We start from the raw sequence: 25,419 nt of genomic DNA, 5'->3' as shown, positions 1-25,419 counted from the left end.
GCCGTGAGTGAGGACAGCGGCAGGCTGAGGCCATCCCCATGCACGTAGGAAGCCTTGAAGGAGAAAGAACAGGATGACATTGCAGCTTGCAGCAAAGCAACTAGTGGAAGAGACAGGAGAATTCTGTCACTGTGACTCTGGGAGAGGCTTCTGAACACCAGCGAAACTGAAAAAAGAGATGGCTTCGGCAGGGACGCTGTTTCAAAAGGCTGTGAGCCAATGGCAAAAACTCAGGGAAATGGGTCACAGCCTCCAGAAGACACAGAGCAGGAATTGGAAATCTCACACAGCAAGTGCCAGGAATCCTGGCGGGGCCTGGGACAGATGAGTTTTAACTCAGGACGTTGGAGCAGGCTTCTTCCAGGCACTGGCATTCTCTGTGGTGCTTGCTTGACCAGGACAGTGTTAGACCAGTGATGGGGGGACTGAGGTGGAGTGGAAGACAGTGGCCAGGTGGACTTGTTACCTCAAGCTGTGCTTTGATGCTGAGAAGCTGGTCAATGACTCGCTAGCCCAGCAGGGAGAAAGCAGCTAAGGTCTACAAGGGAAGAGGCAGACCTAAGACAGAAGTCTGGGAAGGGCTGGAATTGGGGTACCAGGCACTCTGAAGGCAGGACTGCGAAATGTCCCTGGAGCCCCAGAGGCTCCTTGTCTCAAGAACTGAGGGGGATGGTTTCAGAGGAACAATATCCAAGTTTGATCTCTGGCCTCCATGGGTATGGTGACACATGCACACAAACACACAGGCACACACATAGACACAGGCATATATACACACACGTGTGCACACACACAGGGCAAAGACAGGTTACACTTGTTGTGGGAGGGGCTTAGCTGTGGGAGGGGCCTCGCTGTGGGAGGGGCCTCCTCCCTTTACTGAAGCTGCTTCTATTGCCCTCCTTCACCTGAGTTATTGATTCTTTGGACACGCCCCCTCCCTCGGGCTGCCAGCTGTCCTGGTCTCAGGTCAGTCTTGGTGGCTGACATTCCTTTCTACATGGTGTGGCCTTTCTCTCTACCGTTCAAAGATACGTTCTTCTCATCAAAGTTCAGAAGTTTATATAAAATCTTTGGGGAGTGTTTCTTGAATCTGTAGATTCATATCTTTGGAGTGAATTTGATTTTCAGCCATGACTTTTAAAAATCCCCTTTCAAGCCCTCTTGCCCTCATCTCCCCATTGGAGACGCTGATGACACGCATGTAAGGTGTTAGTTGATTGTCCTGTTGTTACCAGGTCCTCTGTCTTTTGTTCCCTCTGGGTTTTAGGCTTTATAATTCCAAACGCTCTCTCCTCAAATCCCCGGGCACGACTTTCTCTTCTCTACACTGTTGAGCCCATCTAGTGACGTTTCTGCATTTTCACTTGGTTCATTTTTATGAACTTTTTTTAAAATTAAGAGTTTAAATTCTTTCATTAGATTTAAGAGAATTTCAGTGCTTTTGGGGAATTTTAATTTTTGACTCTATTTTTTGAGGGTCAAGCATACATGTGGAGGTCGGAGGACACCTTCGGGGTGTCGGTTCCCTCCTTTACCTTCTGAGTCCTGAGGATGGAATGAGGTCATCAAGCGTGGGCAGCAGCCACCTTTGCGTGCTCACCCCATTATAGAAGCTTTTTTAAAATGGCGTCCGTCGTTTACTAGATCCTCCCAGCATGGGACTTGTGCTGCTGTCTGCTCACATCCAGCTGGGTTGTGTTAGGATTTCCAGCTCTTCACTTCTCTGGGTGGAGTTAAGATGTTCTGTATGCTTTGCTTCCCGGGAGATTCAAGTCTCTCTTGGTCTGGGGCGCAGAGAAGGGGGTGCTGGTTGCTGGACCGCTGACACTTCTCTTCTGTGGGAATTGGGCCATTGCCTTGGGAATGGGAGGCAGCTCCCAGTTAGGCACTGGTGCTGCTGCTGCCAGGAAGCCTCGAGAGCGGTCCAGCTTTGATGAGAGGGAAAGGGAGGGTCAACCCGTGACTCATGATTTTCTTCTGTCCCGGAGAACTGGGCCGCTGTTGTTGGCTTCCTCCTTGCAGGGGAAGATGGGGACCTGGAGCAGGTACTGCAGTGGAAGGCCAGCTCCTATTGCCACTAAAGCTGTGCAGGAGAGGGGCAGGTCCTGTGTGGCTTCCCTGTGATCTACTAGTGATCTTTTTACCTGGGGCGCAGGAAGACTCATTGCGACTGTTCTGGGATGGAGGCTTGGGGAATTGAGGAGCTAAGGAAATGAAGGCAACACATGGCTGCCCTGTTCCTCTCAAGTCCTCGTCTCCCCCACCCCTGTTCTTCAGGCAGCCTGCCTCCTGTTTACTCTTTGAAGTCTAATTGGGCTTGTTTCAATTTTTAAACTTGATATTACTGCTACATCAGTGGTTCTCGGCTGTGATAGAGAACTCGGGAGCGAGGCTGCTCCATACCAACAGAAGAGAATCACAAATCGTCTTGATGATTGCTTGTTGGACCCTAGTGCTGCAGCCTTCAGGAACGAGCCGGGAAATGTCTCTGACAGTACATGCGCCATCACTTTGGTTTTACATTTGATATTCGGGCACTATGAATGTGAGTGGTTGAGGTTCCATGCCCCAGGGTGTCCAGTGGGTGTTGTTACTGCCAGTGCTGATGGCGTGGGATCCTGGGGCAGTCAGGCATTGACCTGGGGTTGCTCGTTAGGTGTCCATAAAGGAGGAAGGGAAAGACCGACTCTGTGTTCATTGTGAACATGTTTGGTAAAAGAAGAACCCTCAGTGGCTGTACACATCTATTTTCAGTATCTGTGTAAAATCCTTCATGTTGATTGAGGTTTCTGTCCTGCCCAGTCCCGCAGCCGTTCAGTCCCAAATAAACACACAGAGGTCTACAGGAATCATAAAGTGATTGCCCATTAGCTCAGGCTTCTTATTAACTCTTATAACTTATATTAGCCCATAATTCTTGTCTGTGTTAGCCACATGGCTTGGTACCTTTTTTGGTGAGGCAGTCATATCTTGCTTCCTCTCTGTCTGGGTGATGACTGCGACTGAAACTTCCCTCTTCCCAGATTTCTTGTTGCCCCACCTCTCCTTCCTGCCTGGATACTGGCCAATCAGCATTTATTTAAAATACAAGTGACAGGGTACAGACCATTGTCCCACAGCACCTTCAAAAAATAGGAACTGAAGAATGAGACCAAACTGAATCCCTGAGACCTCCCTCACTGGTCTGAGTGTGAAGAGACCCCAGTGGCTCATGGCTCTACTGGGTCCCAGGTGGTGGGGCTAGTTTGAAGGCTGTGCTAGGTGGAACCCCTCGGGTGGCCCCTGAAGTTCCATCCTTTTCCTGCTTCTGGTCCAGCTTCCTGTCTCCGTGAGGGGAGGAGGGCTTGCCACGGCTCCTGCTGCGTGAACTCTGCCTTCAACCAGGTGCTGAGATGAGAAAAGTTCCTAAGACAGTGAGGTGTGTCGCTCCTGTAATTAAAAAACGAATCCCAGTTGGGTAGGGGAACAACATTAGAATGCTGGGAACTGGTGTCCTGCAGACATAAGGAACTAAGAGGAGGGCTTTTGAGTGGGCTCAGCAGGCAAAGGCACTGACCACCAAAGCCTGATGACCTGAGTTCAGTCCCTGGGGCCCACATGGTGGAAGGGGAAAATAGATTCCTGCAAGTTGTCCTCTGACCTCCACACAGGTGCTGCGCCATGTGTGTGTCTGTACCCCACACAGACAAATAAAACACACATGATAAAAAAAACTAGAAGGGTTGTGGGATCCTCAAGGCAGCAAAACTGATTTTTTTCTAGGTTTTGGAATTTGACTTGGGAACATAAATGGTTCTCGGAGAGCGTTTAGGTGGAGCGGGCTGGGTCTGCCTCCATTGCCCTGCAGCCCAGGGCTGTGTTGTTGTGTGTGTAAGGGTTGCCCAGGACACACAACTGCTATTAAAGCCTCTGTGGTGAGTTTGTGGGGGCAGGGTCCCCATTTCCTGGTCCCTGCCGTGGCAGTACCAGCTGAGTCGTAGTGTGTCATCCCACCGCCCGGCTGCCGCTGACAGATGCTTCCCACCCTCAGCCTGCCGTAACCTTCACGGTACCTGGTGGATATTTTCCCTGCTCTCTATCATCACCGCTGTCCCTTGATGGTCTAGATTTCAGCACGTTTTCCTGCGGTGTCAGCTCTCCCATCCATCCACCGTGGAGCTGAGCCGTCAGCACCAGATAGAGAGGAGATGACAGCCCCCAAATGTCCACCCGTTTCTTCAAAGGGCTCTCTCTCAGACTGAGTGTGACAAGTCAGGAAATGGGGCCTTAGCGTCTCTGGGTGCGATTGGTTACTTCAGAGGATGGATAGTTCTATGAGTTCATGGTGAGGCCTGCTGTGAGGTGGGTGTGAGAGCCTCCTGAGGGACCAGGCTTTCTAGAGGGGTTCTCTCCCCTCCCCCCTTGACATCTCTGTTAATATGGAAATCAGTGAAATAAAAAAAACCACCTTCTTTAATCTTAAAAGAAAGGTTTTCTTAAGGAAATATTTACTCTGGATAATTGGTTAACTGTGGGAAAATTTATTTTCTTTGCTTATACAGAAGTTAATTCCAGATGGATTAAAGAATTATCTGCCCCAAAGAAGCTATAAACAGCTGGAAGAAAGTATGTTTAAATCCAGGGGAGAAAGAAAAAAGCCAGGAGCAAATGCTCAGTTGGTTCTGCATAACCTGGAAACTCTCTATCCCTAAAACTCATCCGTAACACACTGGGTGCTTCTGCACAGGACATGGGTTTGGGTCCCAGCTCCCACAAGCTCTGGGTGCTACTGCAGAGGACTTGGGTTTGGGTCCCAGCACCCACAATCACTGGGTGTTCCTGCAGAGGACCCGGGTTTGGGTCCCAGCTCCCATAAGTACTGGATGCTTCTGCACAGGACACGGGTTCAGGTCCCAGCTCCCACAAGCACTGGACATTCTGTAGAGGACCCGGGTTTGGTTCCCAGCACCCAAAAGCACTGGGCACTCTGCAGAGGACCCGGATTCAGGTCCCAGCACCCACATGGTGGCTCACTATACCTGTAACTCCAGCTCTAGGGACTGTGATGTTCTTCTCTTTAGGCTTCTGTGAGTGCTGTGCACAATTAGTTCTCATGCATGAAGTCACAACACCTATGCACAGAAAATAAATAAAATAAAATCATAGGTAAACCTTATATGCTTACAAAATGTCTAAGATTTTGTATCATACATAATAATCTCTCTGCTTTGAAGCGATTTCTAATGACAGGGATGGGTATTTGCGTCATTAGTAATTGAAGTGGTCAGAGAGATTCGGTGTGTGGTGCTTGCTATATGAATCTGGAATGCTTGCAAACATGTATGGAGAGAATAACTCTTGAAGGTTGTCCCTGCCTCCAAGTGTGTGCCATGGCTTGTGTGTCTATGCACAATAATGATGAAAAACTTAAGACAATAATCGAAGATACAGATAAAGACGACACTAAGTGGTAAAAGCACTGTTGCCATTATACATCTGAAATGCAGATGGGGGCATTTGTCACCTTGTTGAGGCTACGGGAACACTTGTTACCCTGCTGAGGCTACAGGGGGCACTTGTTACCCTGCCGAGGCTACGGGGGGCTTTTGTTACCCCGTTGAGGTTACAGGGGGCACTTGTTACCCTGCCGAGGCTACGGGGGGCTTTTGTTACCCCGTTGAGGTTACAGGGGGCACTTGTTTCCCTGCCGAGGCCATGGGGGGCACTACTTACCCTGCTGAGGCTATGGGGAGCATTTGTTACCCTGTTGAGGCTGGTGGGGGACATGCTGCTCCTCTGAGGCTACCTTTGAGTGGGCAGTCTGGCATGCATCTTTGGAACCTGACTGGGTATTTCCAGTACAGGTGTGTGCTTGTTTCTCTCCCGCCTGCCAGTTTCGGAATAACCACTCTGAGGCTTAATATTAATTACAAACTGTTTGGGTAATAACAAGCTTAGGCTTATTATTAACTAGTTCTTACAACTTAAATTAACCCATTTCTATCAGTTTATATTTACCATAAGGTTTATATCTTGTTACCTCACATCTTGCTTCTCTGGTGGCTGCTGGCATCTCCCTGACTCTGCCCTTTTTCTCCAGGTATCTCTGTTTGGATTTCCCACCTGGCTCTATTCTGCTTGACTATTGACCAAATCAGCTTCTTTATTAACCAGTGGTAGTAAAACATGTTCACAGCATGCAGAGACACCCCACATCAGATGCTTCTCTCGTGAGCCTCAGCACTACAGACCAAATCCCTGTGAATCCTTGACTCACTCTCCTTTTGCTGGTCCTGAGAGCCGCCATCTTTCCCGGTGGAAGCTCAAAGGCATCTAAAGGACTCTGGTGACATTTGTAGAGTGTCATTTTATCTGCATGATTGCTGACAGCGTCTTCTAGATTGGATTCTGTCAGTGAGCGTGCTCATCCTGTGGAAACAATGACATGCTATCTCACTTTTTCCTATTATGTCAGTAATTTCCATTGCCGTGATAGAACAAAGTGTGGAAGAGTGTGTTTTGGCTTGCGGTTCCAGAAGGGAAGTCTGTAATGTTGGGGAGGCGCGGCAGGTGGCGGGAGCAGGAAGCCGAGAGGCTGCATCTTCCACATGTTCAAAAACAAATGGAAGGGAGGGAGAGCGGGGTAAAGCTATGCACTCTCAAAGCCACCCTAGTGGTAAACTTTCCTCCAGCCAGCCTTCATGTCCTAAGCATTCCATAATTTCCCTCAACAGCACCCCTCAGTGAAGACAGAGAAGCCAAACACACCAGCCTGCAGGGACATGTCTCATTTACACCATCACCCATGTATGCATGTTGCATTTGAGTACAGGTAGATGTGGGTGGGTGTGCATGGGTGTGTACTTGTATATATGTGCATGTGTCTGTGTGTGTGCAATGCAATGAGTGCATGTGTGTGTTATGTGTGTATGCATGTGCATGTGTGTGCGCACATGTGTGTATGTTTGGGTGCTCTGCAATGTGTATGTGTGCGTGTGTGTGTGTGTAGGCCCAAGCTGATGTTGGGAATTATCTCAGTCTCTCTTCCACCTTATTCTTTGAGCTAGGCTGTCTCAATGAAACCCAGAGCTCTTTGTTCTGGCTAGTCTTTGGGATGAGCTCGCTCTGGGGCTCCCGTCTTGGCCTTCTGAGGCAGGCCACTGTGCCCATTTTGAGTTCCCAACTTGGCCTTCTGAGGCAAGTCACTGTGCCCACACGGCCTGTCTGTGGGATACGAGTATGGTCTTCCTGCTTCCACAGCATATGCTTTGCCCACTGAGCCGTCTCTCTGGTTCTCTTCCCTGGAGCTTTCTGTCACCAGTCTTAAGCCCTGAGTTTCTGTCTACTGAACTCTTGCCTAGTGCTCCTGGGCAACACAGACCTATACTTTAGCCATGCTAAACCGAAAGGCAGGATGTAGCCAGTTGTGGTTCGAAGTTCCACTCTCTGGATGGTGTCCTCCAAGGGTCACATCTCATTCCACACACAGAGCCTGCTCTTCTCTGCTGGTCGACTGCTGTGATCCCCACTCAGGGTCTGACCCTCCTCCATGTAGGGCGGGTGTTCTGGACTTACCCAGGCTCATTTCTGCCCTGTTGATGACGGTTTACTGCTGTGTGCCCAGCCTGCTAGATAACAACAGGCAGCTTGGATTGCACAATGCATTGGTGCCAGCACTGATGTTCCGTGTCTGCGAGAAGCTCCTGATTTGCCAGTGAGAGCATGGCTTTGCTCTAAAAGCCCAAAGATCACTGCTGCAGCCCACTGTGCTGGTGCATTCCTGGGCCCCTTTACTGCAGGCGCTCAGGAGCCGTGCTGCAGCAGGAGGCCCCAGGGAACCTTCTAGGCTCCCATTTTTCTTTGCTAATTCTTACATTTCATGTAAGTCAGCATATGGGTTCTGACAGTTGCTAAGTACGACTCTTCCAGTTACAGATTTAGGAAGAAAAGGACCAACCAGAGTAGGCTTGTAGATACGCTGGGGTTGCTGTCATTTGGATTTAGGTCAAAAGTCCATTCATCACCTGGATGCCATAGCTGACTCAAAACTTTGATGGGAAATGAAGGTGTTGAATTGAGGAAGGAGTTTGTCAAGGATTCTGGGAGGGGCGGGGGAGAGAGGGAAGGTGCATCCTTTAATATTAATTATTAATAATAAACTAATATTCATTTAATATAAATATTAAAGCAAATTATTCCTGAATGGGGAGAAACAAGTACTACAGTCCATCATGGGGGGCACGGATGGCAGGAGTGTGGACCTGGGCCACATCACACCTTAGCTGCTTAGGAAGCAGAGAGCAGGGAGGGTCGGTGCACATCTGCCATGCACATCTGACTCCTCCTCTTTTCCTTTTTCATTCCACTCAGAACCCCAGCTTTTGCCTTCTCCCTTTTTGTACCCTCTCTGCATCCTCACAGACAGGCATAGAGGTCTGTCTCTCAGGTCATTCTACATCCAATCAAACTCTCAATGAAAATTATCAAAAATAAAAAATACCGAGCAAGCATGTAGGAGACACTATCAGTATGCATTTTATTAGACTTTTTTCCTGTTTGAGACAGGGTCTCAGATAGTCCAGGTTAGCCCCAAACTCACTATGAGTGGAGGATGGCCTTAAACACCTGCCCTTTCTACTTGTTCTCCCAAGTATTTGGTCATGGGCGTGAGCCCCCACATGGTCACAGGTGTGAGCCCCCACATGGTCACAGGTGTAAGCCCCCACATGGGCTTCAGCGTCACTGGCACCAGCCTTCTGCTCAGCTCCACGAGCACCAGAGACCAGGACTTGGTGAGCTCAGCCCTGGGACAGGGGTGTGTGTCAGGACAGAGAACACAGAGGGAAGGGTGAGGAGGGGTGCTGGGGGGCAGGGATAAGGTAACTGAAGTCCGGAAGGTTAGGGGATGGGAACGCTATGGGAAGAGGCTCCCCCCCCCCCGTGGAGGGAGTCGGAGGGAAGAATGGGTCTTGTTCTTTGGCAGTTTACTTGGATTTTTACTGAGTGTCAGTCTTTTTAACTTGGTCTCTGTAGAATGCTAAGAAATACAATTTGCCATGTATTTAGAGAACAGTCTAAAATGTTCATGGTCTCCTCATACAAAGGTCTCCACATTTTATCCTTCTTATACAAAGTGAGTTTGTAGAGTGCGGGGTGGATGTCCCCTTGTCGGTAGCCTGTGAGCACCTGGTGACAGCGTTGTCGGCCTCCCTGGAGGGCTCACTGGTGCTGGGCCACACTGGTTCTGAGCAAGCAGATGGCTGTCTTCTTATGGGCTCACTCTGCAGTAGGGTTCCAAAGGGCAGCTAAACCTCAACTTAAGGAAAGATGTTTTAGATTTAGGCAATTAAATAACACACCATTACATTCTGTGCTAAGTAATTTAGATTTTAGAGAAAATTTGAATCTTTAAAGACAAGTAGGAATGTACTTTTGTATATGCTGTGGATTTGGGGGACAGTTTTCTTTTAATTCTCTGACTCCTGAAACTTAAGAACCCCCTTTGCATTCTGCTTACATCCGGGAGAGCTATGGATTTGGGGGATTTCCCAGGGCAGGGGGAAAAACTCACCCTGGTGTTCTTCCAGTCTTTATTCCAGTCTGGGTGAAGGTGGCCCAGGTGTCTTTACATTCATTCCAGAGGCGAATGTCAGCATCGTCTGGAGAAGTCCGACTGCAGGCTACACAGTGCACTCTACAGTGTGTGTGCAGAGACCACACTCGGTGCACTCTACAGTATGTGTGCAGAGACCACACTCGGTGCACTCTTCAGTGTGTGTGCAGAGACCACAGTCAGTACATCATGCACTCTACAGTGCGTGTGCAGAGACCACACTCAGTACATTTTGCACTCAACAGTGCGTGTGCAGAGACCACACTCAGTGCACTCTAAAGTGTGTGTGCAGAGACCACACTCAGTGCACTCTAAAGTGTGTGTGAAGAACCACACTCAGTGCACTCTACAGTGTGTGTGCAGAGACCACGTCAGTACATCATGCACTCTACAGTGCGTGTGCAGAGACCACACTCAGTACATTGTGCACTCTACAGTGCGTGTGCAGAGACCACACTCAGTGCACTCTACAGTGCGTGTGCAGAGACCACACTCAGTGCACTCTACAGTGTGTGTGCAGAGACCACACTCAGTGCACAGTGCACTCTATAGTGTTGTGCAGAGACCACGCTCAGTACATTGTGCACTCTATGATGGAGGAAGGTCATTGGTTAAAAAATAAAGAAACTGCTTGGCCCTCATAGGTTAGAACATAGGTGGGTGGAGTAAACAGAACAGAATGCTGGGAGGAAGAGGAAGTGAGCTCAGACTCGATAGCTCTCCTCTCTGGGGCAGATGCGATGAAGCTCCGAACCGACCCAGGATGGACATAGGCTAGAATCTTCCCGGTAAGCGCACCTTGGGGTGCTACACACATGAATAGAAATGGGCCAAGCAGTGTTTAAATGAATAGAGTTTGTGTGTTGCTATTTTGGGGCAGAAGCTAGCCAGGCGATCAGGAGCTGGGGCGGCAGGAACACAGCCCGCAGCTACCAGGCCGGCCCACAGCTCCTTCTACAACTCTACAGTGCGTGTGCAGAGACCACACTCAGTGCACTCTACAGTGCGTGTGCAGAGACCACACTCAGTACATCGTGCACTCTACAGTGCGTGTGCAGAGACCACACTCGGTGCATGGAGACTGGAGTCCTCTGGGATTGGTATTTGGAGTCGGATAGAAAATATGAACCCTGAGGAGTCTGGGGTGGGGGCTTGGGAAGAGGTTGAAGTAGTGGAATTTCACTTGTATTTTAATAAATAAAACCTACATGAGGGTCAGAAAAGCAAAGCAGCCAGCCACTGGCTCTTACCTTGACCTCAGTCTGAAATGGCGATCCTGCCTCCAGGAATCACTGTGTCCAAAGACTGTCTTTTTCCTGTTTTATAATCCTCTCTAGGGCTGGGATTAAAGGCATGCACCACTATTGCCTGGTTTTTATGGCAACTGGTGTGGCTACTGGAATTAAAGGTGTGTGTCACCACTGCCTGGTCTATAAGGCTGACCAGGGTGGCCGTTTTACTTTTCTGATCCTCAGGCAACTACAGTTGGCATTGCCTTATGTAAATGTCTGGATGACAAACCTCTCCTTAAGTTATACCAGGTAGGCGTGTAGTACATTTGCCTGTGAAAATGTGACAGCAAAACAGACTTGGCAACCGTGGGCTCAGTTCATGGTTCTGACAGTCTGCACAGGCTCCATCATAAAGGAAACACTGGTATTAATTTAAAGTTAGGGACTTCTGTTAGAGTCAGAAATTTAAAAACAAACAAAAGAATCCAAATCAAGCCATAGACCAGGGGAAGGCACTTGTTACACAAATAATCCCCCACCAAGTTTCTAACCTAAAGGACAAGAGAATCCAGGAGAAAACCAAGACTTAATGAACCCTTCACATGTGTCTCTTCACACACGTGTCATCCCTAGATGTTCAGTTCACACATGAGAAGATGCTGACTTCATGAGTGATCAGGACAGCTCATAGCGCATCTCTCTCACGTGCACACACACACACACACACACGCATACGCATGCACAGCAGACATCTTAAACTAATGGACAGAAAGGTGTGCTAATGTAACTGTTGCTGTCCACGTTTCTTTCTGTGTCTATAGTTCCCCAAAAGAACTAGAGTTCATTTGAATGGCCAGGACTTCCAACCAAGTTTAATATTAATGACCAACAAAAGGGCTGGTACCCAAGGTTCTCCACTGATCCTGGGACACTGAGAGCCCCTTGTGTGCAAGTGTCTTGGTTGGTTGCCGTCTATCAGTGGAGAATGTATCTTTCCATTGGGCAAAGACAAACGAAATCAGGGTGTTGTTTACAACCCGGGCAGAGACCTTTAGTGGAGCCTGGCTTCTGCATCAATGTCTGGGCTTGTAAAGTGCAGCTGACTGTGCCTGGCTGTGCAGTGTGGTGATGGTCAGCACGTCTAGGGCTGCACCTCTGGAAACACCCGCCTCGGTGGCATTTAAGACAGACACTGTATCTATCTTATCATGAGCAATAATCTTTGCCCGGTGCTGTTTGCAGGTTGGTGATGTACATCGAGAGAGACAGCAGAAAGACCTCTCCAGGCAAGGAGCTGCAGGGTGGGAGCGAGTACCTGGCCAGGTGCCTGGATCTCCTCATCCAGCACATGGTACAGGAGCCGCCGCGGATCCTAGGTAAACGACAGCCACCTGCTCCGGGCCCATAGCTGTTTACTCTTCTGCACGTGGCTTCTGGCATGCCTTTCTTCATTCTTGCTTCTCTTCTATTTCAAAACTTACCTTAAAAATTAATTTCTCGGGATTTTATATGGTTTGTAAACATATTCGCCCCCTTAGCTCCTCCCCTTCCCACTCTCTCAGCCTTCCCATCCCTTCCCACCCAATAGTGACGAGATCTTCATCTTCTTCTTTGTCTTCATCTTCTTTCAGTCTTCCTTTCCTCCTCCTTTGGTTTCTTCCCCAGTTTGCATTGCCCAGCTAGTCTTGGGGTTGGGTCTGCTCTGCAGTGTGATCTGACTACTATGGTATACCAATAAAACAAAACGAATCGTGAATTGACCTTCTGGCTCCCAGCAACTGTCCAGTGGTGGCCGCACATCAGTTTTATCGTCCCCTGTGCTGGGCTTTTGTCTGACTGGGACTTGTACAAGTCCTGTGCATGCCATCACAGTCTCTGAGTCTTGATGTCTATGTTGCTGTGGGGCAGTGGGGAGACATTTCTCTGCAATGTGTGGCTTTAAGACTTCATTGGCCTTGTCTGGTCTATAGTTAATTTGTATCGGTCACAGGATTGAGATGTTACATTTGGGTGTTACCTGAGGTAGATGGCTGTCTTAGTCATGGTTTCTATGAGGTAGATGGCTGTCTTAGTCATGGTTTCTATGAGGTAGATGGCTGTCTTAGTCATGGTTTCTATGAGGTAGATGGCTGTCTTAGTCATGGTTTCTATGAGGTACATGGCTGTCTTAGGGTTTCTATGAGGTAGATGGCTGTCTTAGTCATGGTTTCTATGAGGTAGATGGCTGTCTTAGTCATGGTTTCTATGAGGTAGATGGCTGTCTTAGTCATGGTTTCTATGATTATGAGGCAATGCCATGAGCACAGCAACCCCTATACAGAAAGCATTTAATTAGCTCCATATTTACTATGACAGGGAACATCGGGATGCAGGCCAACATGGTGCTGGAGAGGTAGCAGACAGCTCTACCTCTGGTCTGCAGACAGCAGGAAGAGAGCGCCACAGTGGGCCTGGCTGGAGCATCTGAGATCTCAAAGCCCGCCCTTAGTGACACCCTTCACCCAACAGAGGTCAGACCTCCTGATAGTGCTTCTGCCTATGAGTTTATGGGGCCATTTTATTCAAACCACCAAATGACAGTTTAAGAAAAAAAATGGAGATCAGGTAGTGGTTCATCCTGAAAAGCTGAGAAACCTGCCCATATCTTAAATAATTTCCCGTGAAATTAGAGCCATAAGTATATTTATTTATTAAAAGAACTTTTAAAATGTATATTTCATTTTGTTTCATTGGTTGGTTTTGTTGTGGCTATGGTGGTTTGAGACATGGCCTGCCTCCGCCTCTTGGGTGCTGGGATTAAAGGTGTGCACCACCACACCTGCTCGTGCTTTTTATTATTGTTTGTTTTTTGTTTCATTTTGTTGAGATAAAGTTTGGGTTGGAATTGAATGCACTATGTAGCAGAGGCTGGTTTTGAACTCCTGATCTTCCTTCCTTCATCCTCTAAGGCTAAGATTCAGATGTACAGCGCCACAGCCAGAAATGTACATAGGTTTAGAGTTTGGAGTCACAGATCTTGATGGTATTAGTCGTTTGGGGATGACCTGCAGAGAATGCTAATTGCACTAAGGAAATGCCTTCTTGTTGTTTTTGGAAATTAAAGTCACATGAGCAGGGCTCAGTGCCGCTCTGGCTCCTTTCCCATGCATTCCCAGAAGGTGTAGCTCTAGCCCAGAAGTGTTTAGCTCATTAAATTTGATTCAAGCCATCTTAGTGAAGATGCGGAGCTATGGATGTGAAAGCAATGGTGATGTCGTCCTACTGCCAGTAACTCTTTCTTCCTGATCAGTTAGGACACCTTCTCCGCCAGTGATGCTGGAAATGGAGCCCGGCACCGTGGCCTAGCAGTTAACAGCACTGCTTTTTCCAGAGGACCCGGGTTCAATTCCCAGCACCCACATCATGGCTCACAGCTGTTTGTACTCCAGTTTCAGGGGATCTGATGCCCTCTTCTGGGTACCTTCACTCATGTGCACACACACACACACACACACACACACACACACTGGTGGTTTGAAAGAAAATGGCTCCCAAAGGGAGTGGCACTATTAGGAGGTGTGGCCTTGTTGGAGAAAGTGTGTCCTGTGGAGGAGGCACCTTTGAGGTCTCCTATATGCTCAAGATCCTGCCCAGTGTCCCGGACCACTTCCTCTTGCCTGTGAGTCAAGATGTAAGGACTCTTAGCACCCGCTCCAGCACCATGTCTGCCTGCACGCCACCGTGCTGCACCATGCAGAGGATTCGACCTCTGAAAATGTAAGCCAGCCCAATTAAATGTTTTCTTTATAAGACAAGAATTGCTGTGGTCATGGTGTCTCTTTACAGCAATAGAAACCTTAACACACACACACTCACACTCACACATACACTAAAATAAAATAAAATTAAAAGTTTTGGACATTGACCTCTTTTCTCCGTCCTTGGTAGTGATGGTGCATGCCCTTAATCGCAGCCCTTGGAAGTCAAGGGCAGGCAGATTTTCTGTGAGTTCAAGGCCAACCTGGTCTACAGAGAAAATTCCAGGACAGCTAAGACTACTGAGAAACCTGGTCTTGAAAAAAAAAAAAACTGCTTCCTCTTCTTCCTGTCCTATTTGTTTTTCTTTCTGCTTTCTTTTTCAAGTTGTATTTTATAATCTGTTTGCTTATACTTTTAAATTAGTTTTCTAAAGCAATAAGCAGTAATAGTCAATTTGAACAATACAAATAAATTCCTAAGACCATTACTGTATCATAACTCTCTTTAATTTCTAGGTTAGAGGGCAATTGATAGTGGCTATGCAGATTGTTACACTCTGTCCCCAGAGGCTACAAGTGTGTTATATTAACAGTGTGCAGCTTGTTGGGGATGTGGCCCAGCTGGTAGAGTTCTTGCCTAGGATGCACGAAAAGCCCTGGGTGTGATTCCCAGCCCCGCATAGAATCAGATACGGTGCCACACACCTAAAACCCCTGGGCGGTGGAAGCAGGAGGATCATCTGCCCCTCTGTGCCCTCTCACCTTCTTGCCTTCCCTGATGTACTCCACAGGCGACATTATCAATGCCCTGGTCAATGTGTCTGGTCGAAAGCACCCATCAACGGTCCAGGGGAAGCAGCTGAAGATGTGTCTTCCCATGATGCCCGTGGTGCTCCATCTGGTCATGTCTCAGGTACCCCACCCCATCCCCTGGAGGGGAGCCACCTCTCCTGAGACGACTCTTCTGACTGTCCATCTTTGCTCATGGCTGTCAGGATCTCATCCAGGGACCTCTCGCCCCACAGGTGTTCCGGCCTCAGGTGGTGACGGAAGAATTTCTCTTCAGCTATGGGACGATTCTTGTGAGTAGCGGGACTCCTATCAGGCTAGCGGTGCTGCCTTGACTGCTGGCTGTGGGTGGGTTGCGAGAAGGCAGGAATTAAAAGTCTAAATGGCATTTGTTTGTAGGGAAGTGACCTTTTTATATTTTTATCTGTTGACTGTAATAAAATTTGACATTTGGGGAAAATACATTCTCTCCTGATAATGTATTTTGTTCAGAGACAGCCCCTAATAGGGTAAAGAAAAGCACACGATAGACATCAAGTTAAGGATTTGAAAGGACATGGGTGACGGTAGGGGCTGAGAACGCTGTGGTACTAACTTCGGCTCTCTCTGGACGTTCAGGAATTAAATGTTTGCACCCCTTTCAGGAAGGGAGCGTGGAGGCCCCCCTGGGGAAGGGACTCCTCTCTCCTCCAGGAACCGTCTGCTCTTTATTGATCTTTGCTAGGGTTGCCTCCATACAGGTGTTTGTGGGAAACAACCTGCCTGGTTTATTATAAAAAAAAGCTTTCATATTTCTCTGTCTTTGGTTCTCAGGAGGGAGTTTAAACAAACAAAATGGCAAATGTTGTATTCTGAGGCTGGCGCGATGGCTCAGTGGTTAAAGGTGCTTGTAACCGAGCTTCGTGACCTGAGCTGGAGGCCCAGCCATACCCTGGAAGGAGAGGCCTGACTCCTAAAGTTATCTAAGTGCACGTGTGTGTATGCATGTGGGCACACACACACAAAGGAACGAGGTGGTGGGTGTTCGGGCTCTCCCTGGCAAGGCCACTTTCCGAGTCTGCATCCTTGCTGCTCCTGGGCACTTGGGGACTTCTCACTGTACCTGTTTGCATCATCTTGCACTCGGTATCGATGGCATCGATGTGGCCCTGGAAAGCAGTAGGTCACTGTCCACCCCATGACCCCACGACCTGCTTCTGTCATCTGTGCAGTTTGTCTGCAGTTGTCCTGAGCTTTGGTGTGACATGAGTGCTGCCATCAGATGTCAGTTCTGTGAGCTGATCTTCCAGAAATTATCGAGAACTTTCTTCCCACCCTTGCATGCTGATACCAGCTGAGAGAACCAGCCTACCTCACATCTTCCAGCCCTGAAACAGGAAGTGGGCTGGCGTGCGAGAGCTCTGGAAACGTTTGCTTTCATCGTGGTTCCCGAAGATTCCCTGAAGTGTGCAGCGCTCATGCAGAAGAACGTCACACACGGCCATGCACAGAGCAGCGTGTGCAAGTGCACACATGCCTGCCAGCGCACCTGCCTGTCCTGGCCCCTGTGGATGCTGGAGGTTGACTGTGGGTGTCTTTCCCCATTTTTTTCACTTCACCCTGCAGCAGGGTCTGTTGTGGAGCCCAGAACCTGCTGACTTCAGTGAGCGTCTAGAGTTTCCTGCCTCTGCCTTCCAATCTTACATAATCAGCTCCAGGTGTTAGCCTGGCACGATCCGGCTTCACGTGAGGAGAGGGGCTCTCAACTGCCGAGAACGGGCTGGCATGCAAGCATGTGTGAGGCATTTCCTTAATTGCTTGTGCTGTGGGCAGACTCAGCCCACTGTGGGCGGTGCCATCCCTGGGCAAGTGGGCTGTTGGGTAAGTGAGCTCAGGGAGCCAGCTGGAAGGAGCAAGCTGGAGCAAGCCAGACGGAGCAAGCCAGTAAGCACTGTACCTCCACGGTCTTCCTCCAGCTCCTGCTGAGTTTCCCCCATGATGGACTGTGCCTTGCAAGGTAGAACAAACCCTTTCCTCCCACACTTGTCTCTCATTGTAGAGTTTGTCACAGCAACAGGAGGCAAACTGGGCGCCATTGCTGTGGGGTTGGCTTTGTGTGCTGCTGCACCCTGCTACTGTCTGTCCTGCCTTGGTGTGGGTGCTGAGCATTGAACTCAGGTCCTCACGCTTGCTCAGCACACACTTGCCCCTCTGAGCTGTCCTTCTAATCTAGCACAGTGAAGGGAAGCTTTACTTCCTTTTACTTCCTTCTGGAGATCTTCTTTCAGTATTTTCCAAGTATGCCCAAGTAGTCTCCATCATGGTGAGCTTATTAGCTTTTACAAACTGCCTGCGTCTGAGGGACTCAGTTCCAGCTGTATCCAGGAACTGCATAGGCCAGAACTTCTTGCCTTCGGGTAAAGTGGGCACGGAGAGAGGCCCAGGGGAGCTGTGTCCTCACTCATTGCAAGGGTCCTTAAAGAGGGGACCTGGAGGGCACGGCCCCGTACATCTCGTAATGACACCAGGCCACGGTTTGCCTGTGCTGTGGGAGGGACATCGCCATCCTCATCAGAGCAGCTGTGACGACTTTGACGTCCCTCCCAGGAGGGGCGGCCATCAGCCCCTCCAAGCTGTATCCAATTCTGCCTCAGGTGCACGTGGTCATGCTGCCTGAGGAGGCTCTCGAGTGTTCTCAACCTGGGGGTGGAATGACTGTTCATGTTACATTATAGTTCATAAGAGTAGCAAAATTACAGTTAGGAAGTAGTAACAAATTTGGGCTGGGGTCACCACAGCACAAGGAACTGTGTTAAAGGTCGCAGCGTTAGGAAGGTCCAGAGCTGCCGCTCTAGAGCATGGAGAAGGTGGAGGGTGATGGAACTCCGTCTGTGCAGCTCTAGGAATGTGGCATCCATGCTGGCGTGCGCTGCTTCCCTTCACCCCCAGTCCTGCTCTTTAGGAAACCCAACAACCCCAGTGGCTAAGCTGGACACTGATGGAGTGAGTGGTTTCTTTGGTCTGTAGGTGCCCTTTTACGGTAGAACATTCTAGATGATTACATATGGGCCGTGAGTGTAGAAATTAGCTCTATATGAACATTTCCCCACAAATAAACGAGATGTGGGTCTTAAGGAGACTGCTGTTTGGCTGCAATAGCAGGGAGCTTTTAAGCCACCTTGGGCTTTCACAGTCTCCGCCAGAACTGTGAATCGCTGCCTTCCACCTCGCCAGGCAGGCGCCTGCCCACACCAGCTGCCTCTTCAAGGCCTGCACCCGGAGCTGGGAAGGCGGTGGGGACTGAACTGGGCCGGAAAAGAAACAGTGGGCAGGACCCCTGATGGCTGTCGACCTACTGCGCGCTGTTTTGATGGTTGTTGACCTGCTGCGTGCTGCTTTGATGGCTGTTGACCTACTGTGTGCTGTTTTGATGTCTGTTGACCTACTGTGTGCTATTTTGATGGATGCTGATCTACTGTGTGCTGTTTTGATGTCTGTTGACCTACTGTGCACTATTTCCTATGTTCTTTCCCAAGGTCTTTGGTTAATGAGCCCAGGACAGGAACTTGTCTGTGCATGCTGAGTTTTCCAGTCCTGCCCTTGCTGGACTGTAAAAGTGCAGAGATTGACAGACATGCCCCACCCCACCTGTGCCCAGCTTTCTGACGTGTGAATGCTGATTTGTTGATAGTGCTTGGTTTGTGTTGTGGAGATGGTACCTGTCACGCTTTAAAACAAACCGCCAAAAGCTCTTGTAACCTACGGATGTTCTTGTGAGGAGTTTTTCTGACTCTGTCCTGACTGCAGAGGAGGTGTGCAGGCTTGCCGTTCGTCTGGTGGCAAGCCCTTTTACCCACTGCACCATCTCTGCAGCCCTGACAGGGCTGTTTTCTGTCCTTACTCTTCAGCTGGTGGCCTGGCCCTGGGGTCTGTGGCGTTGTTCTCTGCTCCACTGTGGAGCCTCTACGTCGTTCTCCATGCTCTCTGTGGTCATCTGGAGATGCTCTGGGTCCCGGGCTGTGATCACTGCAGCTCTGGAGATGCTCTGGGTCCCGGGCTGTGGTCACTGTAGCTCTGGAGATGCTCTGGGTCCCGTGCTGTGGTCACTGCAGCTCTGGAGATGCTCTGGGTCCCGGGCTGTGGTCACTGCAGCTCTGGAGATGCTCTGGGTCCCGTGCTGTGGTCACTGCAGCTCTGGAGATGCTCTGGGTCCCGGGCTGTGGTCACTGCAGCTCTCTGTGTCACTGTTTCTTGCTCTCCTGGGGGCTGTGGCCCTGACCAAGCAGCTTAAGGAAGATTTTATTTTGACTCAAAGTTGGAGGGTTATTTCACCATCTGGATAACTATTATTGACATGAATAAAGAAGAGTCAGCTGTAAACCCCAAGGATGTGTGCGATAGTGAGTGGTGGCTCCAGTCTCAGTCCGCACTGTCCCAGGTTTGCTGGGTGTCTGCCCTGAAAGCTGCTGTCAGGTGGCCAGCCTTCCCGTGCAGTCTCCAGAAACATTGTCCAGAGAGCATCAACGTGCACACATGACCCTGTGCAGTCTCCAGAACCATTGTCCAGAAAGCAGCAATGTGCACACATAACCCTGTGCAGTCTCCAGAACCATTGTCCAGAGAGCATCAGCATGCACACATGACCCTGTGCAGTCTCCAGAACCATTGTCCAGAAAGCAGCAATGTGCACAAATAACCCTGTGCAGTCTCCAGAACCATTGTCCAGAGAGCATCAGCATGCACACATGACCCTGTGCAGTCTCCAGAACCATTGTCCAGAGAGCATCAGCGTGCACACATGACCCTGTGCAGTCTCCAGAACCATTGTCCAGAGAGCATCAGCGTGCACACATGACCCTGTGCTTGCCATGCTCAGCACAGATAGTTGACTTTTTTTAAGTTAAAGATGTTTAAAAAAATTCTGATGTAAAGCAGCTTATTTTGGTTGTCATTCTATGGATCTCGAAGGTGGGTCACACTGCATGTGCCTTCCCAGTCTCTTTCTCATAAAAGAATTTTATATTGACTGGGTTGTGGGCCTGGACCACATCATGTGTGCAGATGGCTTGCAGGAGTCCCCGCTCCGCTTCTCTCCCTGGAAGTGACCTCAGGATGGCTGGCTGGCTTGGGGACAAGCTCCTTGACCTGCAGAGCCTTCTCACCTCAGCGTCTCCTCTTTAAAAAAGAATAGACATTTATTTCTGAACTCTTAGTTTGCCATCAAATTATTAGTCATTGAAAAATTGTCTCATTTTGGAAATTTGTGAAATGATTTCAAGTTGTTATAAAAAGTTCTTGTGCGCTGTACAGTGGCCTCTAGGCATCGTTGCTTGTTTATGCTCTGAAGAGAAGTGAGGTTGGAATCTTTGCCTTTTAAAGAACTTTGGTTTCCTGGATTCTTGGGTTTGTTTATAGCAAACCCCTTCACCTTTCTGTCCCCCCACCCCCACTAAGGCGAAAGAGAGGAGCGGGAGCGCGCAGGCTTCCTTTTGTGGCTGGCTGTTGTCTCATTGGTACGGAATGTATAGTTTGACATAATTTTAGTAAAAGATAAATCGTGGGTGCTGACGAGATTGCCCAGTGGTTAGGGCCATGGGCTGCTTTCCTAGAGGACCTGGGATTCAAGGTCTCAGCATCCACACGCAGCTCACAGACTCTATGACTCCAGCCTCTGGATCATGTTCCTCGTCTCACCTGTGGGTCTCAGGTGCACATGTGGTGCACAGAATTTCATGCAGGCAAAACACCTTCCACATAAAAAATAAAAGTTAAAGATATAGCAGAAAGATTTCATCAGAATGTTCAGAGATGCATGTGTAGGAATATTGAAAAGTATCCAGGAAGAGGTAGTTTCCAGGTCGCGGTTCCCTTGCGGGGGTGGGGAGGTCAATGTGAGGAACTGAACGTTGGGGCTCCGTCAACTCCCCTAGTAGATGGAGAGGGTCCTTGTTCTCCATAGCTCTGTGCACACCTCTGCTGTGCAGTGCACACGTCTATATTACCTGTTTATTTAGCGATTGTTTCTTAGTTCATTTGGGGACAGAGTCTTGCTATGTAACCCAGGTCAGCCTTGAATTCACTAAACTGTCCAGGCAGACCTTGGACTCACATTGATCCTCCTGCTTCAGCCTCTTGATTGCAGGGATCCCAAGCATGGGCCACCACATTTGGTTAAACCGTGTCACAGTAGACCAAGCGTACAGCTAGTTACGTTTTAGTCTTATGGGCATCATATATTTTATTCACTATTTATGGTACTTTTGGATGGGTTGAACTCAGGGCCCTGCATATGTTAGACAGCACTCAACCACCAAGCTATAATCCAGTCCTGCTGTTTGGTATATACAAAACATTGTATTTGACGATGTTTTTGTGTGCTAAAGACATGAACAGTGGTGTGTGACTGCATGCAGAGAACACAGGTGTTCGCCCGTCACAGTGTGACCAAGGTCATCTCCTTGAGCTCAGTCAGGGAACTGCTGTCCTGTTCACAGCACAGTGGGGTTCACAGCACAGTGGGGTTCACAGCCCCACTGCTGTCTTTCCTCCCATGTGGTGCTGTGATGTAGGCAACAGTGGGTGGGGACTGGAGGAACTGAACACTGTGGTGATCCTAAAGTTAGACACCAGACAGTGTTGAAACGTGTGAGGCCTTGGCCTCTGCTGACCTTCACCTTGATACCCCGTGCAGCACCAGGACCTTCCTGTGGGGTGACTGCTGTCACCATGGTAGATGTTGTTCATTGTTGACGAGGCCTTGGCGCTGTTGGTAAGGCTGGCCTTGAACTTGCTATGTGTCACCGTGTAGCCTAAAGCTCAAGGCTACCGTTGCCTCAGCCTCCCAAGTGGTGAGGTGTGAGATGGCAGATGCCACCAGTGGCCGTTCTCGCTTTTGTAAGGTTTTTGTTACCACTGAATTATTATGACATTAAATCTCATTTGTATATTTAAAAATCATGGTCTTAATATATGCATAATAAAATTTTGAAGAATTATTTTTAGGGGGCTGGAGAGAGATGACTCAGTAGTTAAGGGCGCTGGTTGCTCTTGCAGAAGACGTGGGTGTAGTTTCTAGCACCCTGAGGTGGCTTCCAACTGTCTTTAACTCTAGTTCCAGGCGATCTAATCCCTGAGTCCCTAATCCCTGAACCCATCCATGTCTTGCATGGATATGGTCCACATATTTATGAGCAAAGCACTCACACACATAAAATCTTAAAATATTTCTTTTAAATTAAGTGTATGTGTGTATCCATGTGTGGGGTGTGTACACATTGATTTCAGGTACCTGTGCAGTCCGGATGGGCAAAGGGGTCAGATCTCCTGGAGCTGGAGTTAAGTTGTGAGCCGTCCAGTTTGGATGCTAGGAATTGAACTCTTAACCACTGAGCCACTTTTCCATATATGTGAATAGTATATGCATATACTGTGTACAGTATTTATATAAGCACATTTAAACTGATTGCAGTGTTTGTAATATATCCCCATGAGTTTAGGAATCAGACATGTGGTTTCAGGCAAAATGTTACCTGCCCAGGTTTCATTTCAGAGGTATTTTGACCCCATTTATCAGACACTTCTTCTTTTCCAGAGTCACGTTAAGTCAGTTGACTCGGGAGAAACGAACATAGACGGAGCCATAGGTGAGCAGCTGCGTTTGTTGTGTGTGAACCATGAAGGGCATGCACGCGTGGACGCCCGTGTAACGATCTCTCTGTGATCTTAGGGATGGTGGCTTCGGAGGAGTTCATCAAGATCACCTTGTCTACCTTTGAAGCAGTGATACAGTACCCCGTTCTGCTGGCCAACTACCGCTCTACGGTCAGTTTCGAGAAAGCCCTTGGCCTTTGCTTGATAATCCTTGTGTGTACGCATGCCGGGTTGACCGGTGTCCATGTCTGGAGAAACTTCAAAAAAAAGCAGGGGGAGCGGGGAAAGCTGGTTCCAGTTTTGTTGGTTGGGGAGGGGTAAATTTCTCTGACTGTTCCTTGACCTCCCACCCTCTTTTCCTTGAGGCCAGAAGCACATTCCTGTGGGGGAGACTTTGCAGACTCTGGGGATGTGCCCTCCTCTGTAGTGCTGGGGTTTCTGGCTCTCCTGGCTCCTGCTGTGCTCCAGCCCCTGCTGTGCCTCAGCCCCCTGCTGTGCTCCAGCCCCTGCTGTGCCCCAACCCCTTGCTGTGCTCCAGCTCCTGCAGAAGCAGCCAATGATTTGGGTTGTTTTTTCTGTAGTAGGAAGACATCTTGTAGACATTTTCCTACAGAGTAAATATTCTCTCGACATCTCCATTGCTGCTACAGTTCCCTGATCCCTGCAGACGGTTTCCACTTGGTGATGTGTTTCCAGTTTTTCCATGTGGTTGCTAATGCCAGCATCAGAAGATGGCCTTTCTCTGTGGTGTCGGTTACATTGTGCTCCTGGCTCAGCCGTCTTTTGTCTCAGAAACTGCCTTGTTGGCACTGTGCTTGTCCTTTCCTCTCAAAGCCTTCTGTGTGCAGGCCTCCCTCCTCAGATGCCTTGTGTTGGCCTCTGTGAGGAGCCTGCTGACCTCCATTGAGACCCTGTCAAACCACCGGCTTCTCTGCAGACATGCTTCTCTGTGTTCTGGGAGCGATGTGTGGTCAAGGCTTGGTGGAAGAGCAGTCGTTCACTACCCTAGAGTCAGATCCCTGCCTCGGCATAGGTCCATGCTGGGCCAGCAGGAGCTAGTGGTCCCTGGGAATCGTGTGCTGGTTTGTGTGTGAGCCCCCGTCCCAGCCCATCACTTCCCGTTGCAGACTCCCGTCCAGCAGTAGCTCTCAAAGCTCTCCACTGCCATTTCAAGCTTTAATGTTAGGATTCGGGTTTTCTGTATCTCACCACAGTTTTCATGATACAGTTGGTCCACATACCCTGTGTACACTTAACGTAACAGGAAAGAACCGGTCATGGTGCTTTACCGGTGAATCCAGGCCTTTGATTGAGATGTCACTTATGAATCCTGTTGCCTAATGAACAATAACCCCATGGCTAATTTGTTCAGATCCAGTGTTTATTAATATCTGCATTGCATTTAAATAGAAATTTAATTAGTGTGTTTTCTAATCACGAAACACGAGTGTGTTAATTATTGCCACCACAGCATCAATTATGATAGAAAAGGTGTCATAAGTTAGCACTTTATAAAAATGCCCTCTAAAGCCGCAGCTCCTGGGAAATGTTGTAATTATCTCCTCTGGGGCGTGACTGGAATGCGTGAGGAAAAAAGACCCACACCCCAGGGAGCCTCTGATTGTTTTAGATTTCAGCACATCCGTGTTCAAGGCTCCTGATCGATACCTGCTCACACAGCTAACTGCATTTAACTCTTGCCGAGCCCAGAGCCAGCCCTGCTGCTTCTTTGGGGTGTCCAAGCCATTGAGCTCCAGGGGGGTCACTGGGCTCAGCTCCAGCCAGGACAAACATCTTGTGGGTTACCTTACACTGAGTGGGGGCCTGACCAAGGAGGAGTCACTTAGAACAAGGCAACGCCAGATCCTCTGTGATTGCCAGCTTGACACTTTGGAAGGCAAGGCTCTCCACAGGGAACTGTCTAGATCAGGTTGCCCCAGGGTAGATCAGGTTGCCCCATGGACTTGTCTGTAGGGATTGACTTGATAACGGTAACTGTTGGGGTAGGCAACCCACTGTGGTGGCACCATCCCTGGGCCTGCATCCTGGCCTGCATAGAAGAGGAGAACGTGAGTGTGAGCTAGCCCAAAACAGGATCGGGTGGCAGAGGGCAGCGGTCCCACTGGCCTCACGTGTGAATGTTTCTGCAAGCTTCCAGGAAGGGAAAACACCGGTTACTTTGACTCTGTCAAATGTGCAAAGCTGGGACAACTTTGGGTCAGAACCTTGGTCTAGGAGGAAGAGCGTTCTCGCTTCTGACAGCGTCTGTCAGCAACCCGAGACAATTCCGAGTTTCTTTTATTTGTAGTAAAGTTTATTTATTTCATTTATTTATTTGTTTTTGTGAACCAGCTCTTTAAAAGCAGGGTGGAGAAAGCAGTGAGCTGAGGCTTGCCACCTTCTGCACTGAGCCAGCCTGGGCTTGTGGCTGGACAATACC

The 25,419-nt window shown here is 49.0% G+C and overlaps 1 protein-coding gene across 3 annotated transcripts in view; it reads left to right on the top strand.

Moving 5' to 3' along the window:
• The window catches only part of Ulk4 (unc-51 like kinase 4), a 294,534-nt gene that overhangs the window by 80,537 nt on the left and 188,578 nt on the right, over positions 1-25,419 (top strand). For all 3 annotated transcript variants that reach the window (XM_057769024.1, XM_057769023.1, XM_057769025.1), the window contains 5 exons: positions 12,067-12,200; positions 15,353-15,474; positions 15,587-15,643; positions 22,921-22,972; positions 23,056-23,150. In XM_057769024.1, coding sequence (XP_057625007.1) covers positions 12,067-12,200; positions 15,353-15,474; positions 15,587-15,643; positions 22,921-22,972; positions 23,056-23,150 — 460 coding nt within the window. The remainder of the gene's footprint in view (positions 1-12,066; positions 12,201-15,352; positions 15,475-15,586; positions 15,644-22,920; positions 22,973-23,055; positions 23,151-25,419) is intronic.

This window comes from Chionomys nivalis, chromosome 4 (genome assembly GCF_950005125.1).
Source record: "Chionomys nivalis chromosome 4, mChiNiv1.1, whole genome shotgun sequence".
Taxonomy (NCBI): domain Eukaryota; kingdom Metazoa; phylum Chordata; class Mammalia; order Rodentia; family Cricetidae; genus Chionomys; species Chionomys nivalis.
This window is presented reverse-complemented; position numbering and strand designations above follow the sequence as displayed.